Raw genomic sequence first — 17804 nt, forward strand, 5'->3', positions numbered from 1 at the left:
TTTCTGTTTTTTTGTCTTATTGCTTGTTTGTTTCACAAGAAAAAAATATTTTGCATCTTCAAAGTGGTAGGCATGTTGTGTAAATCAAATGATACAAACCCCCCAAAAATCGATTTTAATCCAGGTTGTAAGGCAACAAAATAGGTAAAAAGCCAAAGGGGGTGAATACTTTCGCAAGCCACTGTATGTGGTAGTGGAGTAGGGGCCTGAGGGCACACACTTAGTGTGTTGTGAAATCTGTTATCTTGTAATGTTTTTAAAATTGTATAACTGCCTTAATTTTGCCGGACCCCAGGAAGAGTAGCTGCTGCCTTGGCAGCAGCTAATGGGGATCCGTAATAAATACAAATACAGATAGGTTTTGTATATACTTAGAAATCATACAGCTGGTTTATAATGTATTGATTTCTGCCATTTAGACTACACTAGGCTAATTGATCTAATATTATAGAGCTCACATTGCTTCTCAGCAGGAGGCAACACCATTTAATGTGTCATTTAGATTAATGAATAGGCTAGTCTCTAATAGTTTTGTTATGAAGTCTCTAGCTGATGGTTTAATGGCTGAGATGTTGTTGAACCTTCCTCATATATTGATCACTTCATTAACTGAGATGCCACTCTCTTCCCATCCTCCCTGTCTTCCCTTTATGACACACTTTTCCCCTCTCCCCCTTCTATTAATCACTCCTTCTCCTTCCTCTTTATTCTCTCCTATCCTCTCTACCACTTTTCCCAACTTCTTCCCTTTCTCCCCTCCTCCAACCCCTCTTCTAATATCTCCATCTTCTCCCTGTTCCTCTCTCCTCCCTCCATCTCTCTCCCTCCCTCTCCCAGGTACCAGAGGTGATCAGTAGTATCCGTGCGGTATCAAAGTCAGCCCTAAAGGAGGACTCCAAGCCCAAGCAGGATACTGACGAGGCCTTCTATAACTCCCAGAAGTTTGAGGTGCTTTACTGCGGCAAGGTACAGGACCACTACAGGATACGTTTTCAACTTTACTGTGTGCTTATCACCAATAATTTGACATGAATCAAAGCCATATCTTTAGGTAGTTATGTGTTTGGGATGACTAACTGACTGACTAAACGAACAAAGAATTGTTTCATCATATGTGACTGATCAGTCTCTGTTGAATTTGTGTGAATGTGCAGTAGATCTAGGACAGGGATGGGTAACTGGTGGTCCCTTTTGTAGGCCCGCAGATCAATTTCCAAAAATGGACCAAATGTTCAACTTACTGTCGAGAGTTAGAATAGTAGAATACGAAATGTGGTTGTGCATAGCAGTTTTTCTCTTACGTCAGTCACTGACAGTCACTCAACTAGCCAATGTCAGCTAATATTATTTAAGTTAGCTGGCTAGACTAATTTACCAGTCTAACTATCTAATTATTTTGTAATCATGGACCAATTACCGACCGGAGGTCCCCCATTGATTTTGTTAGTCACTCTCACTCAGATATCATATTAAGAACAGCAAACATTTCTCTCCACCCTATGGCAAAATGTGTAGAATTACAGGAAATTAGAGCAGAAGTTTACTGTATCGCCCATTTTTATGTAAATGTCATGTCATAGAAGGCACCAGACACTTTTTTTTGTGATTTCACTTTTTTTTGAGAAACTTACCCCAACCAACGATTCACTTCCTCATCCTCGTTGTGCAGTACGAGGGTTGTGTAAAAACATGAACGAATGCTCCAAAAACACCCAAATACGTCCTTTTAGAACAGAAACGCTGTCAGTATAGTGATGCAGGTCTTTAGATGTTGTATACCAGAAATTGTCATTCTGGACTTTATCCACAACGTTATATTCCATTTTGTGCCACTCAAACCGTTTCCCCAATCCAGCTGTTCCATTCTCCATGTAGCCTGCTGCTAGAGTGGATGGAGAGGTATCGCTCGAGTTGCAACAAAATGGAATATAACCTTGCGGATAAAGTTCGTAATTACACAATTTCAAGTGTACAACATCTAAAGAGCTTTTTTATTTGGGTGTTTTTGGAACATGTGTTCATGCTTTTTCAGAGCCCCCGTACTGCACACAAGGATGAGGATGTGGTTGGGGTACATTTCTCAAAAACATGTGAAATCGCAAAAAAAAGGTGTCTGGACATGCCATTACATCAAAAATAGCGATTTTCTTATAAAAAAGGAACATTCTCATAACTCTTAACGTTATTTTTTTCTCTCTCCGCTGTCAAGAGGAGGGCCGCTAAAATAATTTGCTCTCAAGGTGGGGTGGGGGAGCCTGCATGTGTGGGTATGCAGACCCGCGAGCCACCGCGGCCCCTCATGAGGAGTTCAGATTTTTTGTGTGGCCCCCACCCCAATCAAAGTTGCCCATCCCTGATCTAGTAGATTAAATGAATCCGTCATTGTATCAATGGATAAATTGTATTAATTAATCAATCAATTAAAGGTGACTGTCAGCCACAAGAAGGCTCCCTCCACCCTCATTGATGACTGCATCGACAAGTTCCGCCAGCACGAATTGGAGAGCAAGTGCATGCACCTCCTCAGCGGCCAGCAGGTGTCCACAGAGAGCACCCCCGTGGAGCTCATCGTGGGGGGTGACGGAGACCCCCTCTCCTCAACCACTCTCAGTGAGGGGCTGGAGGATGATGATTTCACTAACGGAGGAGATTTTGGCGGTAAGGACCTCTCCCAGTAAAGTGTCCAAACAATTCTTGATGATGGCAGCTTGTTGCTGAAATGTACCACACAGAGCATGGTAGATTGATACAAATATATAAAACTGTGACCTTAAAGCGTACTTTTCTTAAAATTCCCTTTTTTAGTTGAAAACTGATGTTCTAGGCTTAGTTGAAGTAAAATACATCATTCCAGGTTTTAAGTTTTATTAGTCGTATGTAGGGGATACACATGGTATACATCATCCAATGAAATGCTTACTTGTAGGTTCCTTCTCGACAATGCAACAACAATAAGAAATAGTAAAAAATACGAATAAGAACATAAAGTAAATGGTAGTAGAATAGAATAAACATTTTAGCATAAGTATAATACAGGAAGGCACAATTTATGGTACAATGTTTACGTGTATTGGGGAAGGGGGGGGTGGGGGGCGTGTATAATAAGAGTCTGGCAGCAGCAGTTGTGGTGTGTGCTAAGGTGCGGAGAATCAGAGCAGGTGGTCAGTCTCGTTCAAGTGTTCAGCAGTCTGATGGTCCATTGTCCATATGTAGGTGCAAAAATGGTATGAATTTGGGGTTGACGACGACGTCTCAGATTTTGCAGCCAATTGGAACATGTTGAATTACATAAGAGAACTATCCAAACGTGTATGAGGGCTTGGTGATGGACAGGTGTTTAATTCAAGTCTAATTAATACTTTTTCACAAGAGCCCTGTGAATAGAAATGTGGTGTTTTACCTACAGTCTAGTATATGACTCATCCTTACGTTTTCTCCGTAGTGAAGAGCATGTCTGGGGAGCCTGCGGATATGTGTATGTGTGTTTGGGGGCAGTTAAAGGCCTGTCCATAGAGGGTATTGACTCGTCCTTATGTCTTCTCCCCCCCAGGGACGGGCATGTCCAACAGCCCCAGCCTGGGTAGCCTGCGTGGGACCTTTCCTGAGTGCATCCTGGAGGACTCTGGCTTTGAGGAGCAGCAGGAGTTCCGGACACGTTGCAGCAGCCTGGTCGGCATCCTGCAGCGGAAGCCCGGGGAGGGGGCGCTCAAAGCCGCCCCTGCACGCCGCCGCCACGCCAGTGCCCCCACCAACGTCCAGCCCTCGGACGCCGACAAAAACCGCACCATGCTCTTCCAGGTGGGGATCAATAATTATGCTTTTATGTTTGGATAAAATAGTAGGGCTTTGAATGAGTAGGTCTCTGAATTATTTTAAATATATGGGGGTAGGTAACGCTCGCCGTTTCCATCCCAACTATTGAGGATAAACTACTAAGTCAAATAGTAATACTCGGGAAGAGTACCATGTAGTATATACACTGAAAAAAAATACAGGTCTCCCGGAGCGAAGAGGCTATCCTGTTAGCTGACGTTACCAATAATAGTTTTTCCTGTCTGATTGAACACGTCTAGGTCCTAAAAGTTACAACTTCAGCAACCTAGACCGTTATTTAGCTAGCTAGCTATTTATTATTATATCAGAAATACGATCTGGCTATACATTGCTTTGACCTAGCTAGTTAACGTTATCAACCAGTGAGACATTGAAGCCACGATTCCTAGCTAGTTGTCTAATGCTAGTTGTAAACAGGCGAGTTTACTTCCTATTTTACACTGAACGCAACATGTAAAGTGTTGGTCCCTTGTTTCATGAGCTGAAATAAAAGATCCCAGAAATGTGTGCAGATTTTGTGAAGAAATGTGTTTACATCCCATGCCAAGATAATCAATCCACCTGACCGGTGTGGCATATCAAGAAGCTGATTAAACAGCATGATCATTACAAAGTTGCACCTTTTACTGGGGACAATAAAAGGCCTGTCTAAAATGTGCAGTTTTGGCACAACACAATGCCACAGATGTCTCAAGTTTTGAGAGAGCATGCAATTGGCATGCTGTCTGCAGGAATGTCCACCAGAGCAGTTGCCAGATAATTTAATGTAAATTTTTCTACCACAAGCCACCACCGGCGTTTTAGAGAATTTGGCAGTACGTCCAACCGGCCTCATAACCGCAGACCACATATGACGTTGTGTGGGCGAGCAGTTTGCTGATGTCAACGTTGTGAATAGAGTGCCCCATGGGTTATGGTATGGGCATGCATAAGCTATGGAAAATTAACACAATTGCATTTTATCTATGGCGATTTGAATGCACAGAGATACCGTGACAAGAACCTGAGGCCCATTGTCGTGCCATTCATCCGCCACCATCAACTCATGTTTCAGCATGATAATGCATGGCCCCATGTCGCAAGGATCTGTACCCAAATCCTGAAAGCTGAAAATATCCCGTTCTTCCATGGCCTGCATACTCGCCAGACATGTCACCCATTGAGCACGTTTGGAATGCTCTGGATCGAGGTGTACGACAGCATGTTTCAGTTCCCACCAATATCCAGCAACAACCATTGAAGAGGAGTGGGAAAACATTCCACAGGACACAATCAACAGCCTGATCAACTCTATGCAAAGGAGAAGTGTTGCACTGCATGAGGCAAATGGTGGTGACCACAGATTTTCTGATCCATGCCCCTATCTTTTTTTTAAAAGGTATCTGAGACCAACAGATGCATATCTGTATTCCAAGTCGTGAAATCCATAGATTAGGGCCTAATTAATTATTTAAATTGACTGATTTCCTTATATGAACTGTAACTCAGTAAAATCTTTTAAATTGTTGCATTTATATATTTTTTCAGTATAGTAGTAACATACAGTATAGGTCGTTATTAATAAAATGTCACAAAAAGGTGCAGAACGTTCGATTTGCCTGCTGGGTGGCAAGGAGACCCCCAGCTCCGCTAAAACCATTGACAACTGTGTGCTGTTTTTTAAGGGATTGTTCAAATAAATGTTATAACTATTTGGTTGGAATATCATCACATCTTGAAGAAAATATAACTAAAAATGTCTAATTATTCCATGCAAAACAATTACGCACATTTAGCTCTATCATCAGAGTTATAAAGCAAGTAACTGCATGCTTTTCATGATAACTAAACATCAATTGATCATGTAATTTCATATATGTGAGGGTAGCCTATCCATTTGGCATGTAGCTAGCTAGCTACAGCAAACAACTTGTCATTTAGCTTGCTTCATCAGGGATTAGGCTTTTTGGAAAAAGGTTGACATCGGCAAGTAGCCTATTTTTATTCACAACTCATCCTGGTAATGTTGTCAGTCTTACTACGGTCATCACTACTATAGATGGCAAGCAAATCAAACAATATTTGGATATAGGTATCTAGTTTATCCCCTGAAAGTTAGCGTTAACTAGCATTATTAACTAGCATTATTGACGTGATCTGTCATAGCTCTAGCTAGCCAATTTGACGTGGTCCATCAATCAATGTAGCTAGCCTATCATGTCTTTCAGCAGGGATTTGTGATATTTCAATAATTGTTTTATACATTTGCAAAAAATTCTAAAAACCTGTTTTTGTTTTGTCATTATATGGGGTATTGTGTGTAGATTGATGAAAAATAATTGAAGAATATCCTGACTCTTCGCTTTCTCACCGAACCCCGTCCCTTTCCCGATGTGGTCGAATTTCATGAGCATTACATTTTATATTATGCCGTCTTCAAACAGGATTCCATCTTGAGCTACGTAAGGGCTGCCGGTAGCCTCGAGGTTACAGCGTTGGACCAGCAACCGAAAGGACGCTGGGTCGAATCCCGGAGCCAACAAGGTGGAACACATCTGTTGTTGTGCTCTTGAGCAAGGCACTTAATCCCAATTGCTCCAGGGGTGCTGGACAATGGTGACCCTGGCCGTGACCCCACTCCCTGCGGGTGTCTCAGGAGGATTTGGGATATGCAAGAAACATATTTCCATTGCATGCTTGTGTGTAACAGGACAAATATAAGCACCCCCCAAATTATTATTAGTAGATTCTGGGTTTCTGTTTAATTTTTTCAAGTTTTGAGTACAAATATTTTACGTAACGGAATTTCTCTATAAATTGATATACTTGACATATATTGCAGTCCAGTCAATATCATTCTGGAGGACATCAACTAGTCCTGCAGGTCGGGCATAAAGACAATGCTATTGAGTTGTGCTTCTATGGCTGCATAGTCATTTTCCCCAAAAATCTGAAAGAAGCAAGCACACTAATTTCTTGACCTGATTGGGCATTTGAATGCGGAGGAGTCCAAATCTATGTGAAGAACTGTGAAAGACCACACAACATACCTGATCTATAAGGCTTGCTTGAAGTGTCAAATTTAAATCATTGGCTGCTGTTTTATGATGAAGCAATGCAGCTCGCTGCCTTCTGGCTCACACACATTGTCAGAACACCATGCTAAGCTGCCTGCCTGTGAACTGTTTCTTATTCAACCCTCTCCCACATTTAGTCTTGCCAGTTCCCTGTACTGCAAATCATTTTAATGCCAAGTAGCTGTCCTTTACAATATACAGGCTATCTGGACCCTATATTATAGCATCATTTAAAAGGGCAATTACAGCGCCAGAGTAGTAGTTACCACAAAATGATTATTCGGTGTGGTTCAGTGTGCTTCTCTATGATTTAGCAGACCTGGGTTCAAATAGTATTTGCAATCACTTTAATATGTTGGGTTTTTCATTTAAGTCTGTCAGGAGTGCCAGATGGGTGGGGTTTGCACTTTTTGGACTGTTCTGTTGGTCCCATTACGGCAGTCAAGCTCCATCAAGCCCAGCTCAAGTATTTGAATGAAAATGGATACAATTTTAAACCTCGTATGAAGGTCAGGTTCCTCATTAGTGTGTGTGTGTGTGTCCGTTGTTTCTCAGGTCGGACGCTTTGAGGTGAACCTGATCAGTCCAGACAGTAAGACGGTGGTGCTGGAGAAAAAATTCAAAGACATCTCGTCCTGCTCTCAGGTTGGTAAACCTGGGTTTGTTTTTTAACTCGACTGTTCCGTATTTACATTCAGGTTTATCCAGCTAATCTCATCTCAATGCTACAGCGTTCTCCCCAGATGCACATTCCGAAAACTTAACTCCCTCTCAAACATGCCCACTTCATGAGTTAATAAATGCGTTGGTTTGGCGGCTTCAACGTCAGAGGATAATTTATTCGTTATTTTAATTTAATTACAAACGCACATTGCTTTCTGTTCATTGTCAAGGACTTACTTTGTTAGTACTACTGCTAATATGATTACAAATGGTGTCCTGTGATATGTCATGGAAAAAGTTTGACTTTTGAACAAAAAATTGCTTATAAAACATTAAAAGAACAGTAGCTATAGGCCATATTTGGGGGCAAGATAATGCTCTTGTATTACTGTTTACACTAGGCGTTTATAGCCTAATACGTTTCAGCTATGCATTGTTTAAACCAGGGACAGCCACTCATAGTCCATAAAGACTGCATTACATAGGATTGCTGACTTCTTTCTCCAACTGCACGTGATATTGTGTTGTATTCAGGAATTAAATTGATTTATAGAACATTCAATCTGTTTATAGAAGGTTGAGTAACTTCCCTCCAAGCAGACCTGGGTTCAAATAAAATAACTTTGACCATTTGATTAAGCTTGCCTGGAGTGCCAGAAAGCTGCAGTTTGTATTTTTGGGACTATTCCATTGTGCCTGGCAAGCTCAATCAAGCTCAGCTAAAGTATTAGAAAGAAAACAATACTATTTGAACGTCTGCCTCAAACATATACTGTACTGCATACATACAGTATGCAGTAGCAATGTACTGTATCGTCTGTATTGTAGCGTGTAATGATCTTTGGTTGTATAGTACGGTTTGTTGTTCACTCAGGGTGTAAACAAGACGGACCACTTTGGGTTTATCTGTCGCGACCCGGGGGAGTCTGGTCCGGGCCAGTATGTGTGCTATGTCTTCCAGTGTGCCAGCAAATCCCTGGTGAGTATTAGCTAGCTCCTCTCACTGCACACTCCCGGTGTAAATCTAATTTGTCCCCGACTGACTCCCTGTGGTTCCAATGGCTCAGTGCATTAGAGCAGGGTTCTCCAACTCCAGTCCTGGAGATCTTCTGGGTGTGCAGGGTTTTGATCCAGCCCTACTTTAACGCCACCGATTTAGCTAGTCACGGTTCAGAGAGAAGCCGTGGATAAGTTGAATGTTTTAATCATGTCTTACAGCAGGACTGAATCGAAAGCCTTCACACTCGATATCTTGAGATGGAGAACCCTTTTAGCATGGCAACAGGGTTTTGAGTTTGCTTCCCACTTGGGCCACATAATATACAGAGTGCCAAAAGTATTGGGACAGTGACACATTTTTTGTTGTTTTAGCTCTGAAATTATACAATGGCTATGGGGTTAAAGTGCTGACTGTCAGCTTGGATGTGATGGTATTTTCATCCATATTAGGTGAACTGTTCAGAAATTACAGAACTTGTTGTACAAAGTAGTGGGACAAATTCACTTATACAGTATGTGTATTAAAGTGGTCAAAGGTTTAGTGTTTGGTACCATATTCAAGCTTGTGACTCTACAAACTTGTTGGATGTATTTGCTGTTTGTTTTGGTTGTGTTTCAGATTATTTTGTGCCCAATAGAAATTAATGGTAAATAATGTATGTATTACTTAATGTGTAAGCTGCCATGATTATGGATAGTCCTGAATGAATTGTGACTAATTATGAGTGAGAAAGTTAGACACACAAATATCATACCCCCAAGACATTCTAACCTCTCAGCATTACAATAACAGGGGAGGTTAGCATTTTGCGGGGGGGGGATGATATTTTTGCGACTAACTTTCTCACTCATCATTATTCACGATTCACTCAGGACTATCCGTAGTCATGGTCCACATTAATGTACAATTGTTTTGAAACATAGTCTGTTCTTATATACAATAAAAGTGACTCCAAAATGACACATGGGCATTAAATAATGATGATGACGTAATCATTGCGTGCTAGGAATATGGGACCAAATACTAAAGTTTTAGCTACTTTAACACACATATAAGTACATTTTTCCCAATAGTTTTTGGTCCCCTAAAATGGGGGGGACTATGTACAAAAAGTGGTGTAGTTTCTGAACGGTTCACCTGATATGGATGACAATACCCTCAAATTAAAGCTGACAGTCTGCAATTCATAGTCATAGTCATTGTATCATTTCAAATCCAAAGTGCTGGAGTAAAATGTGTCACTGTCCCAATACTTTTGGAGCTTACTGTATGAACTGTTGCTATTAGTCACTATTATAACTGGGCTATATCCAAATGTTTAACTAAAGCTGTAATACACAACCAAATCTACTGTAGGTCTACCAGGGCTCCAGACTAACATTTTCCCCTCGTGGCTTTGGTGCTACTAACTTTTTCAGTTGGTGGCACCAGCCCATGATTTGGTGACATCACGCCCCCCAAAAATCTGCAGCATCACACAATATAATACATTTGAGCATCATCTTATAAAGTCATTAGAAAGTAATTCACGATGCTTTATTAAGAAGTGTAATAGACTACTGAGATGTTAGAAGTAACAATGTATTAATTTAATACCATGTCTAAGCAGGAATGCATGATTACAAATATTTGGATATGGAACCTAATTGTCATGATTGTCATGCATTTTGGGTTGAAAATTAGGCTATTTTTGCTATCAAAATAGGGCTCCAGAATTTTCCCGATTTTTGTTCAATAGAGATGAATTTGCTTTATCTAATTCACCACCTGAGGTAATGCTAAATCAAAACACATTCGCTAGAATGCTAACTCTAAATATAACACCTTCTGCTAGTAGCCATGTATTAATCTAACAAAAATGAAATGATGCGTAGTGCACTCGTGATGGCCGATGCGCAATTTCGCACGCTCCGTATTTCAAAGCCATATGGGATATTTTATTGTAAAACAGTTTGCTTTGAGCTCTAATGATAATTGAGAAATAAATTATACCTACAGAAAGCTGAATCCCTCCTCTCTTTAATATGGACAACTTGTTGCTTCCAAAGTAGTTTTTTTCCCGAAATTGCATTTTAAAATATTATACAATCATGAGGGGCCCACGAGGGGGAGAGAGAGTCTGAGAGGCTCGCTCATTACAGCAGCCGGCCCCAGCGAAACAGGCAGGCACAGATTTATGTGGTGTTTGCTTTTATTAGCTTTCAGGAATCATGAGGATAATGCACTTTACTGTTTAACAAACTCATGGTTTTAGCCACCCAAAATATAGAACATTTTGATTGAGGTAACCTAGTAGAATGTGCAGCTGGCAGCAGTGCGACCAATATATACATTTTTTTACTCGCACAGCCAAGTCACAGGGTCGCAAAATGTGACAAATGGTCGCAGTCTGGAGCCCTGCTTACCAGTATTACAAAAACATTGTCCAGAATGTATTGGGTTCTGAAATACTCTGGAGGAGAATGGTTCTTTGGAACGCTAGGAATCCAGATTTATGTTGTGTTTACTTTAAGTTAGGCTGCATTTTTAGTTTTAGTTGCTTGCAACTGAGTTGCTTCTTGATTGCTTCGTGAAACACCCCCTGCAACTAATAACTCATCTACAACTTGGTTGCATCCAGTTGCAACCTTTGAACTTTGTGCAACTAGTTGCAAGCAACAGCCAATCAAAACAAATGCTTTTGTCACATGATCCGTTTGAAGGTTCGGGACTCCGGCCCGGTTGTCATGTCAACAACACAGCTGTCAGTGCTGCGGGAACCATGATCAAGGTGGACTGAAGAGACATTACTGAAAATACTGGCATCAGGGCTAGTCAAAGTTTATGTACACTACCGGTCCAAAGTTTTAGAACACCTACTCATTGAAGAATTTGTCTTTATTTGTATTATTTTTTACATTGTAGAATAATAGTGAAGACATCAAAACTATGAAATAACACATATGGAATCATGTAGAAACCAAAAAAGTATTAAACAAATCAAAATATATTTTATATTTGAGATTCTTCAAATAGCCACCCTTTGCCTTGATGACAGCTTTGCACACGCGCTCGTGCCAATAGCTAGCCTATTTTGAAAAACTGTTTGCTCAAAATTGGGAGTTGTCGAGAAAAGATTTGGTAGCTTCTACAGACTGATTATCCTAGTCTTCTCTCTTCAGCAATAGATTGAATTTCGAACCGTAGAACTAGAATCCGTGAATGGGAGTGCCCATACAAGTCAGGACTGGCAGCCATTTTGATTGTACCCATGAGTTTACCAGTCAAATTTCCAGAGTTAAAGTTCCATTAACCTTCTATGGATTCTATTTCTAAGGCCGCAGCGCAACAAGCTATTCGATATTTGGCACACATGCTGCCCAAATTGCGGACAAATTGGGAAATGTATTTCAATTTATCAGATGGTGCTGCAGCACCTTCAGCACCCCTACTTCCTGTGGCTATGGCTGTTGCATGCAATTTCAATTGCATTCAAGTTGCTTCATGTAACAGCAAAGTTGCTTGAGATGATGTCACCTGCAACCTGCAACGCAAGTTGCGTTGTGTAACTGCAGCCGGCTACTTTGTGTATGTGTGTGTGTGTTTGTGCCTGCCTGCCTATAGGTGGATGAGGTGATGCTGACTCTGAACCAGGCCTTCAGTACGGCTGCAGCTCTGCAGAGTGCCAAGACTCAGGTCAAGCTGTGCGAGGCCTGCCCTATGCACGACCTGCACAAACTCTGCGAGAGGATCGAGGGTACACCATTGTATATATATTTTATTGCTTTCAAAATAGCAAGAAAAGGACAGGGGACAATAATAGCATCTGTTATCTACACAATACAGATTGGAAAAGTCTAATTGTATTATACCTACATAAGGACCTAATGATGCATTCATAATTCATAACCCATTCATAAGCAGTGTTTCATTTATGCTCTATTTATTCAACCTTCATGTTGTTATCAAATATTGTAAAAAGACTCCCACACACACTTTTCATCTCGGCCTGTCTGTCAATTCAACAGGTTTTGCCGGTTTGAACCACTTTTTAGACAGCACATTTTTCTACCTCAGTTTGTGAGAAAATGTTGCTCCACATTTTGAGTTTGAGAACTCTGTCTGCGGTTGACTCACTTGGTTGTGTGCGGCATTCAATTATCTTCTTCCCAGTCTATTCTTTTTTTGGGGGGCTCAATGGTAACTCATTTGGTTCCTGTGTTTGTGAATCCAGGTCTGTATCCTCCCAGGGCCAAGCTGGCCATCCAGAAGTACCTCTCTCAACTGACTGACAACGAACAGGTGGACATTTTTGAGCGAGTTCAGGTAAGGACCAGACCTGGGTTCAAATACAGCAACGCTGTCGAAGGCTGCCTCCGAAACGTGTCCATTTGTTCTGACCTCTGCTGCTAAAACAAATACATTCAAACGTAATGAATATTTCACTCAGTGTGGGGTTTTCCTTTCTTCAAATACAACAAACCTTGTCCATCTGGAACCAGGCAGGCTAAAGCAAACACTTAATGTATATAAAATATTTGAACCTAGGTCTGATGAGGACTGTGTGAGACTCAATATAACAAAGAACAATCATTTTCTCAACTGTTAAAACTGATTCTCTGTACGGCTGGGCGGTATACCGTATTTGATTATATACCGGTATTGATGCATAGAACGGTTTGGGTTTTTACTTTACTTTCTATAACGGTATTTCAATGTTTGGTTAGTTAAATGTCAAACTCCACTCCGGCATGTGTAATGTCAGTTTTTATAGTTTACTCCGTTTGCTACTTGAGTCGTATCTCTCCCTCTCCTACTGCATGCCGCTTCCCCATGCACTTTCCACACCAAGCCCTGCCCCCTGTCACTCGACCACTTGTTGTACCCTCTCTCTGCACGGTCAGATGCAACAAGATGTTGGTGACCACGATGCTGATTTCCACTTTGCTTCTTAATATAAATCCCACAAGTGTTCTATAATTACACTATTAGTTTGTGTATCTTACTGTCTGCAAACAGCTAGTTTGTCTTTTCTTAGCAAGTTGTGGCTAAAATAAATGTTGCCGCTAATCGCTAGTTAGCTGGCTAGCTAGCTAGCTAAATGTACAAGGAGTCAGAGCAAACATAGCTAGCTAATACAGCCTCTAATACAGCTAGCTAATACACCTAATATATGGAATTGTTTTAAGATGGTCATACCAAGAATCTTAGGACGCCTTTAGGTAGATAAAAAAAACAAAAAAACATGGAACATTGAATTTGGCCTTACTGCTATTAGCCCATAGAAATGGATAACATATTTGTACATGGAAAAACAGAAGAAAATAAAATAATCTGTCCTATATCTGAGAGATATGAAAGATCAAGAAAGTATTTTTTAAAAATTGAGCAAAACAACTGACAACAACCAACATCCTATAGCAAAACAACCGACGTGTTCTTGAGTCTCTCACCTTTCCATAGAGGGGTCATCTTAGTGTGTAGCCCAAACTTTTCGGCTGCTACAGACATAATTTGGCAGATAGGCGTTACCGACTTCAGACGAGTCCTGTGGCGCTTGTTGGGGTCGTAGAGCAAAACGGAGAACACCATTGTGTTTGTGAATTATCTTTCCATAGAGGGGTCATAGTCAATAGTTTCTAGGCCAAACCATTCGGACGCTACAGATGTTTTTGTGAGGAGACCGATTTTTGGGATGTCTCATGGTCTGACAAACACCGCTGTAGCTCTGTCACCTTTCACCGCAGATGCGGAAGGCCGACATCGGTATCTCTAGTTTAGACAGATTTTGATGGGGATTTTTGTATCATGCTAATGTGATATCGCCCAGCCCTGATTTTATGTTTCTTAATCAGATCCTCCATGGAGAGAATGAGAGAGCAACAATAATAGAAATCTGTAATATCTATTTTTAGAGCACTATCTTTGACAAAATGGAGTGGAAGCTATATTTAGGCCTAATAGTTTTTTCAACCCCTTTTAGAAGATGAGAGAAATTCAAAAAAATATCATATCTGTTGTATCTTTTTGTTTTGTATTCAATGACACCAATAGACCAAATAGGCTGCGTTTACACAGGCAGCCCGATTCTGATCATTTTTTTGCTAATTGGTCTTTTGACTAATCAGATCAACTCTGAAAAAGATCTGATATGAAAAGATCTGATGTGGTTGGTCAAAAGACAAATAAGTGGAAAAGAAATCAGAATTGGGCTGCCTGTGTAAGTGCAGCCATATACAGTGCCTTCGGAAAGTATTCAGACCCCTTGTATTTGTATTTATTATGGATCCCCAATTTTTCCTAGCCACTGTGCTCTCACTTCTACTTTTGTTTTGATCTTTGGAGTCTAGGTCGAGTTAATGTAAAATCACTTTGTAAAAACTGCTGATTTAAAAGAGGGCTTTTATAAATACATTCGATTTTTTGATTGATTGACTAATACACGTTGTATTCATTCCTATAGAAGATGAAGCCTGCGTCAGACCAGGAAGAGAATGAGCTGGTGATTCTCCACCTCCGCCAGCTATGTGGAACCAAGCAGGGGTTCCACCTCCACATCGGAGAGGCCCCCCAGGTACAGTGCTATACCCTAACCTGTATTATAGACCTGCCTATGTGTTCAACCTGTCTGTCAATCAAAAGAAGTGCTGCGATAGGTCCGCTCAGCGGTCCCATTTGCGCTCCATAGTTCAAACTATAGTGTGAGAGACTAGCACGTCCTTGATTAGGAAACTCGCTCATGCAGAGTTCTTTCTCTCTCTCTACCCCTCTCTCCCTCTTTCCTGTCACTCACTCACTTGCCCACACTCTCTGACTCACCAGTTTGACAACCGCAGTGCAGAGCACAGTCAGTTGAATGGAGTTTTTAATGGTCAGACTGTACATTGAGACAAAACGCGAAACCTCTTTCCGTAAGCCCCGTCTCGAGGGAGCTCACTCAGGGCTCAACGAGAGCACTTCTAGAAGTTAAATAGCTACAGACCTCTTGTCTTGCAGACCTTTTACTGCTTCTGTGTTTTTACAGGGAGGTAGAGGAGCATAAACACACTCAAACTCCGACGGTAGTGTCAAATGCTCCAGTCGAGTGTACATTTTGTATGTGGAGATTTAATAGCGGTCAAGTTATTTGCCTGGTGTTCTGTGTTCACCCTTCTTTATGTTACTACTGCATCCTAGCTTACTTACTAAATGTGTCGTCTGCTCTGATTCTTGAAAGTTTGGCAAAGTTCGGTAAAGGTGCTCCTGAAGGTAAACGATAACGTTCAGTAATAAGTCTTTATTATTTTACCTTGAGGAGCACCTTGAGGAGCATCAGGTACTGCTGGAGTGTCTACCAATGGCACGTCCATCTTTTTGTGAGAAATTACACTGGTCACTCAAAACATGTATAAAGTATTTATAAAGTATAAATACCCCTCACTTTAGATTAGGGACTGCAAAAATACTTTGGTTTATAAGGACCTACAGTACCAGTCAAAAGTTTGGACACCTACTCATTCAAAGGTTTTTCTTAATTTTTTACTATTTTCTACATTGTAGAATAATAGTGAAGACATCAAAACTATGAAATAACACATATGGAATCATGTAGTATCCAAAAAAGTGTTAAACAAATCAAAATATATTTTATATTTGAGATTCTTCAAAGTAGCCACCCTTTGACTTTGTATTTGTATTTATTAGGTAGCCCCATTAGCTGGTGCCAAGGCAGCAGCTACTCTTCCTGGGGTCCAAATATATTAAAGCATTTACATTACATATAAAATATAAAACAGTACATCATATGACATTATTACACCACTACCTGTCTACAATATCACGATGTGTTTTATGCATGTGTCTATACCCTTGTGTGTCTCTTCACAGTCCCTGTTGTTCCATACGGTGTATTTTTGCCTGTTTTTAAAAAAATCTGATTCTACTGCTTGCATCAGTTACCTGATGTGGAATAGAGTTCCATGTAGTCATGGCTCTATGTAGTACTGTGGACTTGGGGACTGTGAAGAGACCTCTGGTGGCATGTCTTGTGGGATATGCATGGTTGTCCGAGCTGTGTGCCAGTATTCCAAACAGACAGCTCGGTACATTCAGCTTGTCGACACCTCTCACAAAAACAAGCAGTGATGAAGTCCATCTCTCTTCCACTCTGAGCCAGGAGAGACTGACATGCATGTCATTAATGTTAGCTCTCCGTGTACTTTTAAGGGCCAACCGTGCTGCCCTGTTCAGAGCCAACTATTTGTGGTATTTTACCCCCTTTTTCTCCCCAATTTCGTGGTATTCAATTGGTAGTTACAGTCTTGTCCCATCGCTGAAACTCCCGTATGGACACAGGAGAGGCGAAGTTCGAGAGTCGTGCGTCCTCCGAAACACAACCCAACCGAGCTGCACTGCTTCTTGACAAAGTGCCCTCTTAACCCGGAAGCCAGCCGCACCAATGTGCCGGAGGAAACACCGTACACCTGGCGACCGAGTCAGCGTGCACTGCGCCCGACCCACCACAGGAGTCGCTAGTGCGCAATGGGACAAGAACATCCCTGCCGGCCAAACCCTCCCCTACCCTGGACGGCGTTGGGCCAATTGTGCGCCGCCCCATGGGACTCCCGGTCGCGGCTAGCTGCGACAGAGCCTGGACTCGAACCCGGATCTCTATTGGCACAGCTAGCACTGCGATGCAGTGCCTTAGACCACTGATACAGTTTATTAAAAGTCTTATACATTCCTTACAAATGGTTTATACTGAAGGTTATTATAAAGTGTTACCAACATTTATTTGTAACTATATACACGTTAGGTGTTATACAATATGATAACTTTTTTTAAGACATGTTTTTGAACACTTTCTTTTCTATGCTATATTGCATTAGTCTTGGAACATCACTTTTTCTGCATTTAAACAACGTTGTTGCCTCAAATAGAACGAGGCAGTAGTGTTTTTGACAGTCAACCTGGTTTAACTTCTGACCTTCAACCTTTATCTGTCTCTACCAGAATGCCCCTAACACCGCGGCAGCACCAGCAGACGGCACAGGGGCGACTGGCGGCCGCTTTAAACTGGACATCCTGAAGAACAAAGCCAAGAGCTCTCTGACCAGCTCACTGGAGAACATCTTTTCACGGGTACTACCTCTATTTCGGTCTGTCTCTGTGTTTTCTTTATAGATCTCTATTTATTTTTCTCTTTCTCTCTCGCTCACTGTCGCGCTCTCTCTCTTCCCTCTCGCTCTCTCTTCCCTCTCGCTCTGTTTCCAAAGCCATGGAGAACATCTTCT

The 17804-nt window shown here is 41.3% G+C and overlaps 1 protein-coding gene across 1 annotated transcript in view; it reads left to right on the top strand.

Annotated features, from left to right (window-relative positions):
• The window catches only part of LOC311143738 (TBC1 domain family member 4-like), a 144724-nt gene that overhangs the window by 46397 nt on the left and 80523 nt on the right, over positions 1-17804 (top strand). The window contains exons 2-10 of the mRNA XM_084179613.1: positions 838-966; positions 2427-2658; positions 3551-3798; positions 7446-7535; positions 8428-8532; positions 12157-12289; positions 12767-12858; positions 14996-15106; positions 17524-17652. Of these exons, the coding sequence (XP_084035739.1) occupies positions 838-966; positions 2427-2658; positions 3551-3798; positions 7446-7535; positions 8428-8532; positions 12157-12289; positions 12767-12858; positions 14996-15106; positions 17524-17652 (1269 nt within the window). The remainder of the gene's footprint in view (positions 1-837; positions 967-2426; positions 2659-3550; positions 3799-7445; positions 7536-8427; positions 8533-12156; positions 12290-12766; positions 12859-14995; positions 15107-17523; positions 17653-17804) is intronic.

Source organism: Coregonus lavaretus, assembly GCF_964263955.1.
Source record: "Coregonus lavaretus genome assembly, chromosome: 16".
Lineage (NCBI taxonomy): Eukaryota > Metazoa > Chordata > Actinopteri > Salmoniformes > Salmonidae > Coregonus > Coregonus lavaretus.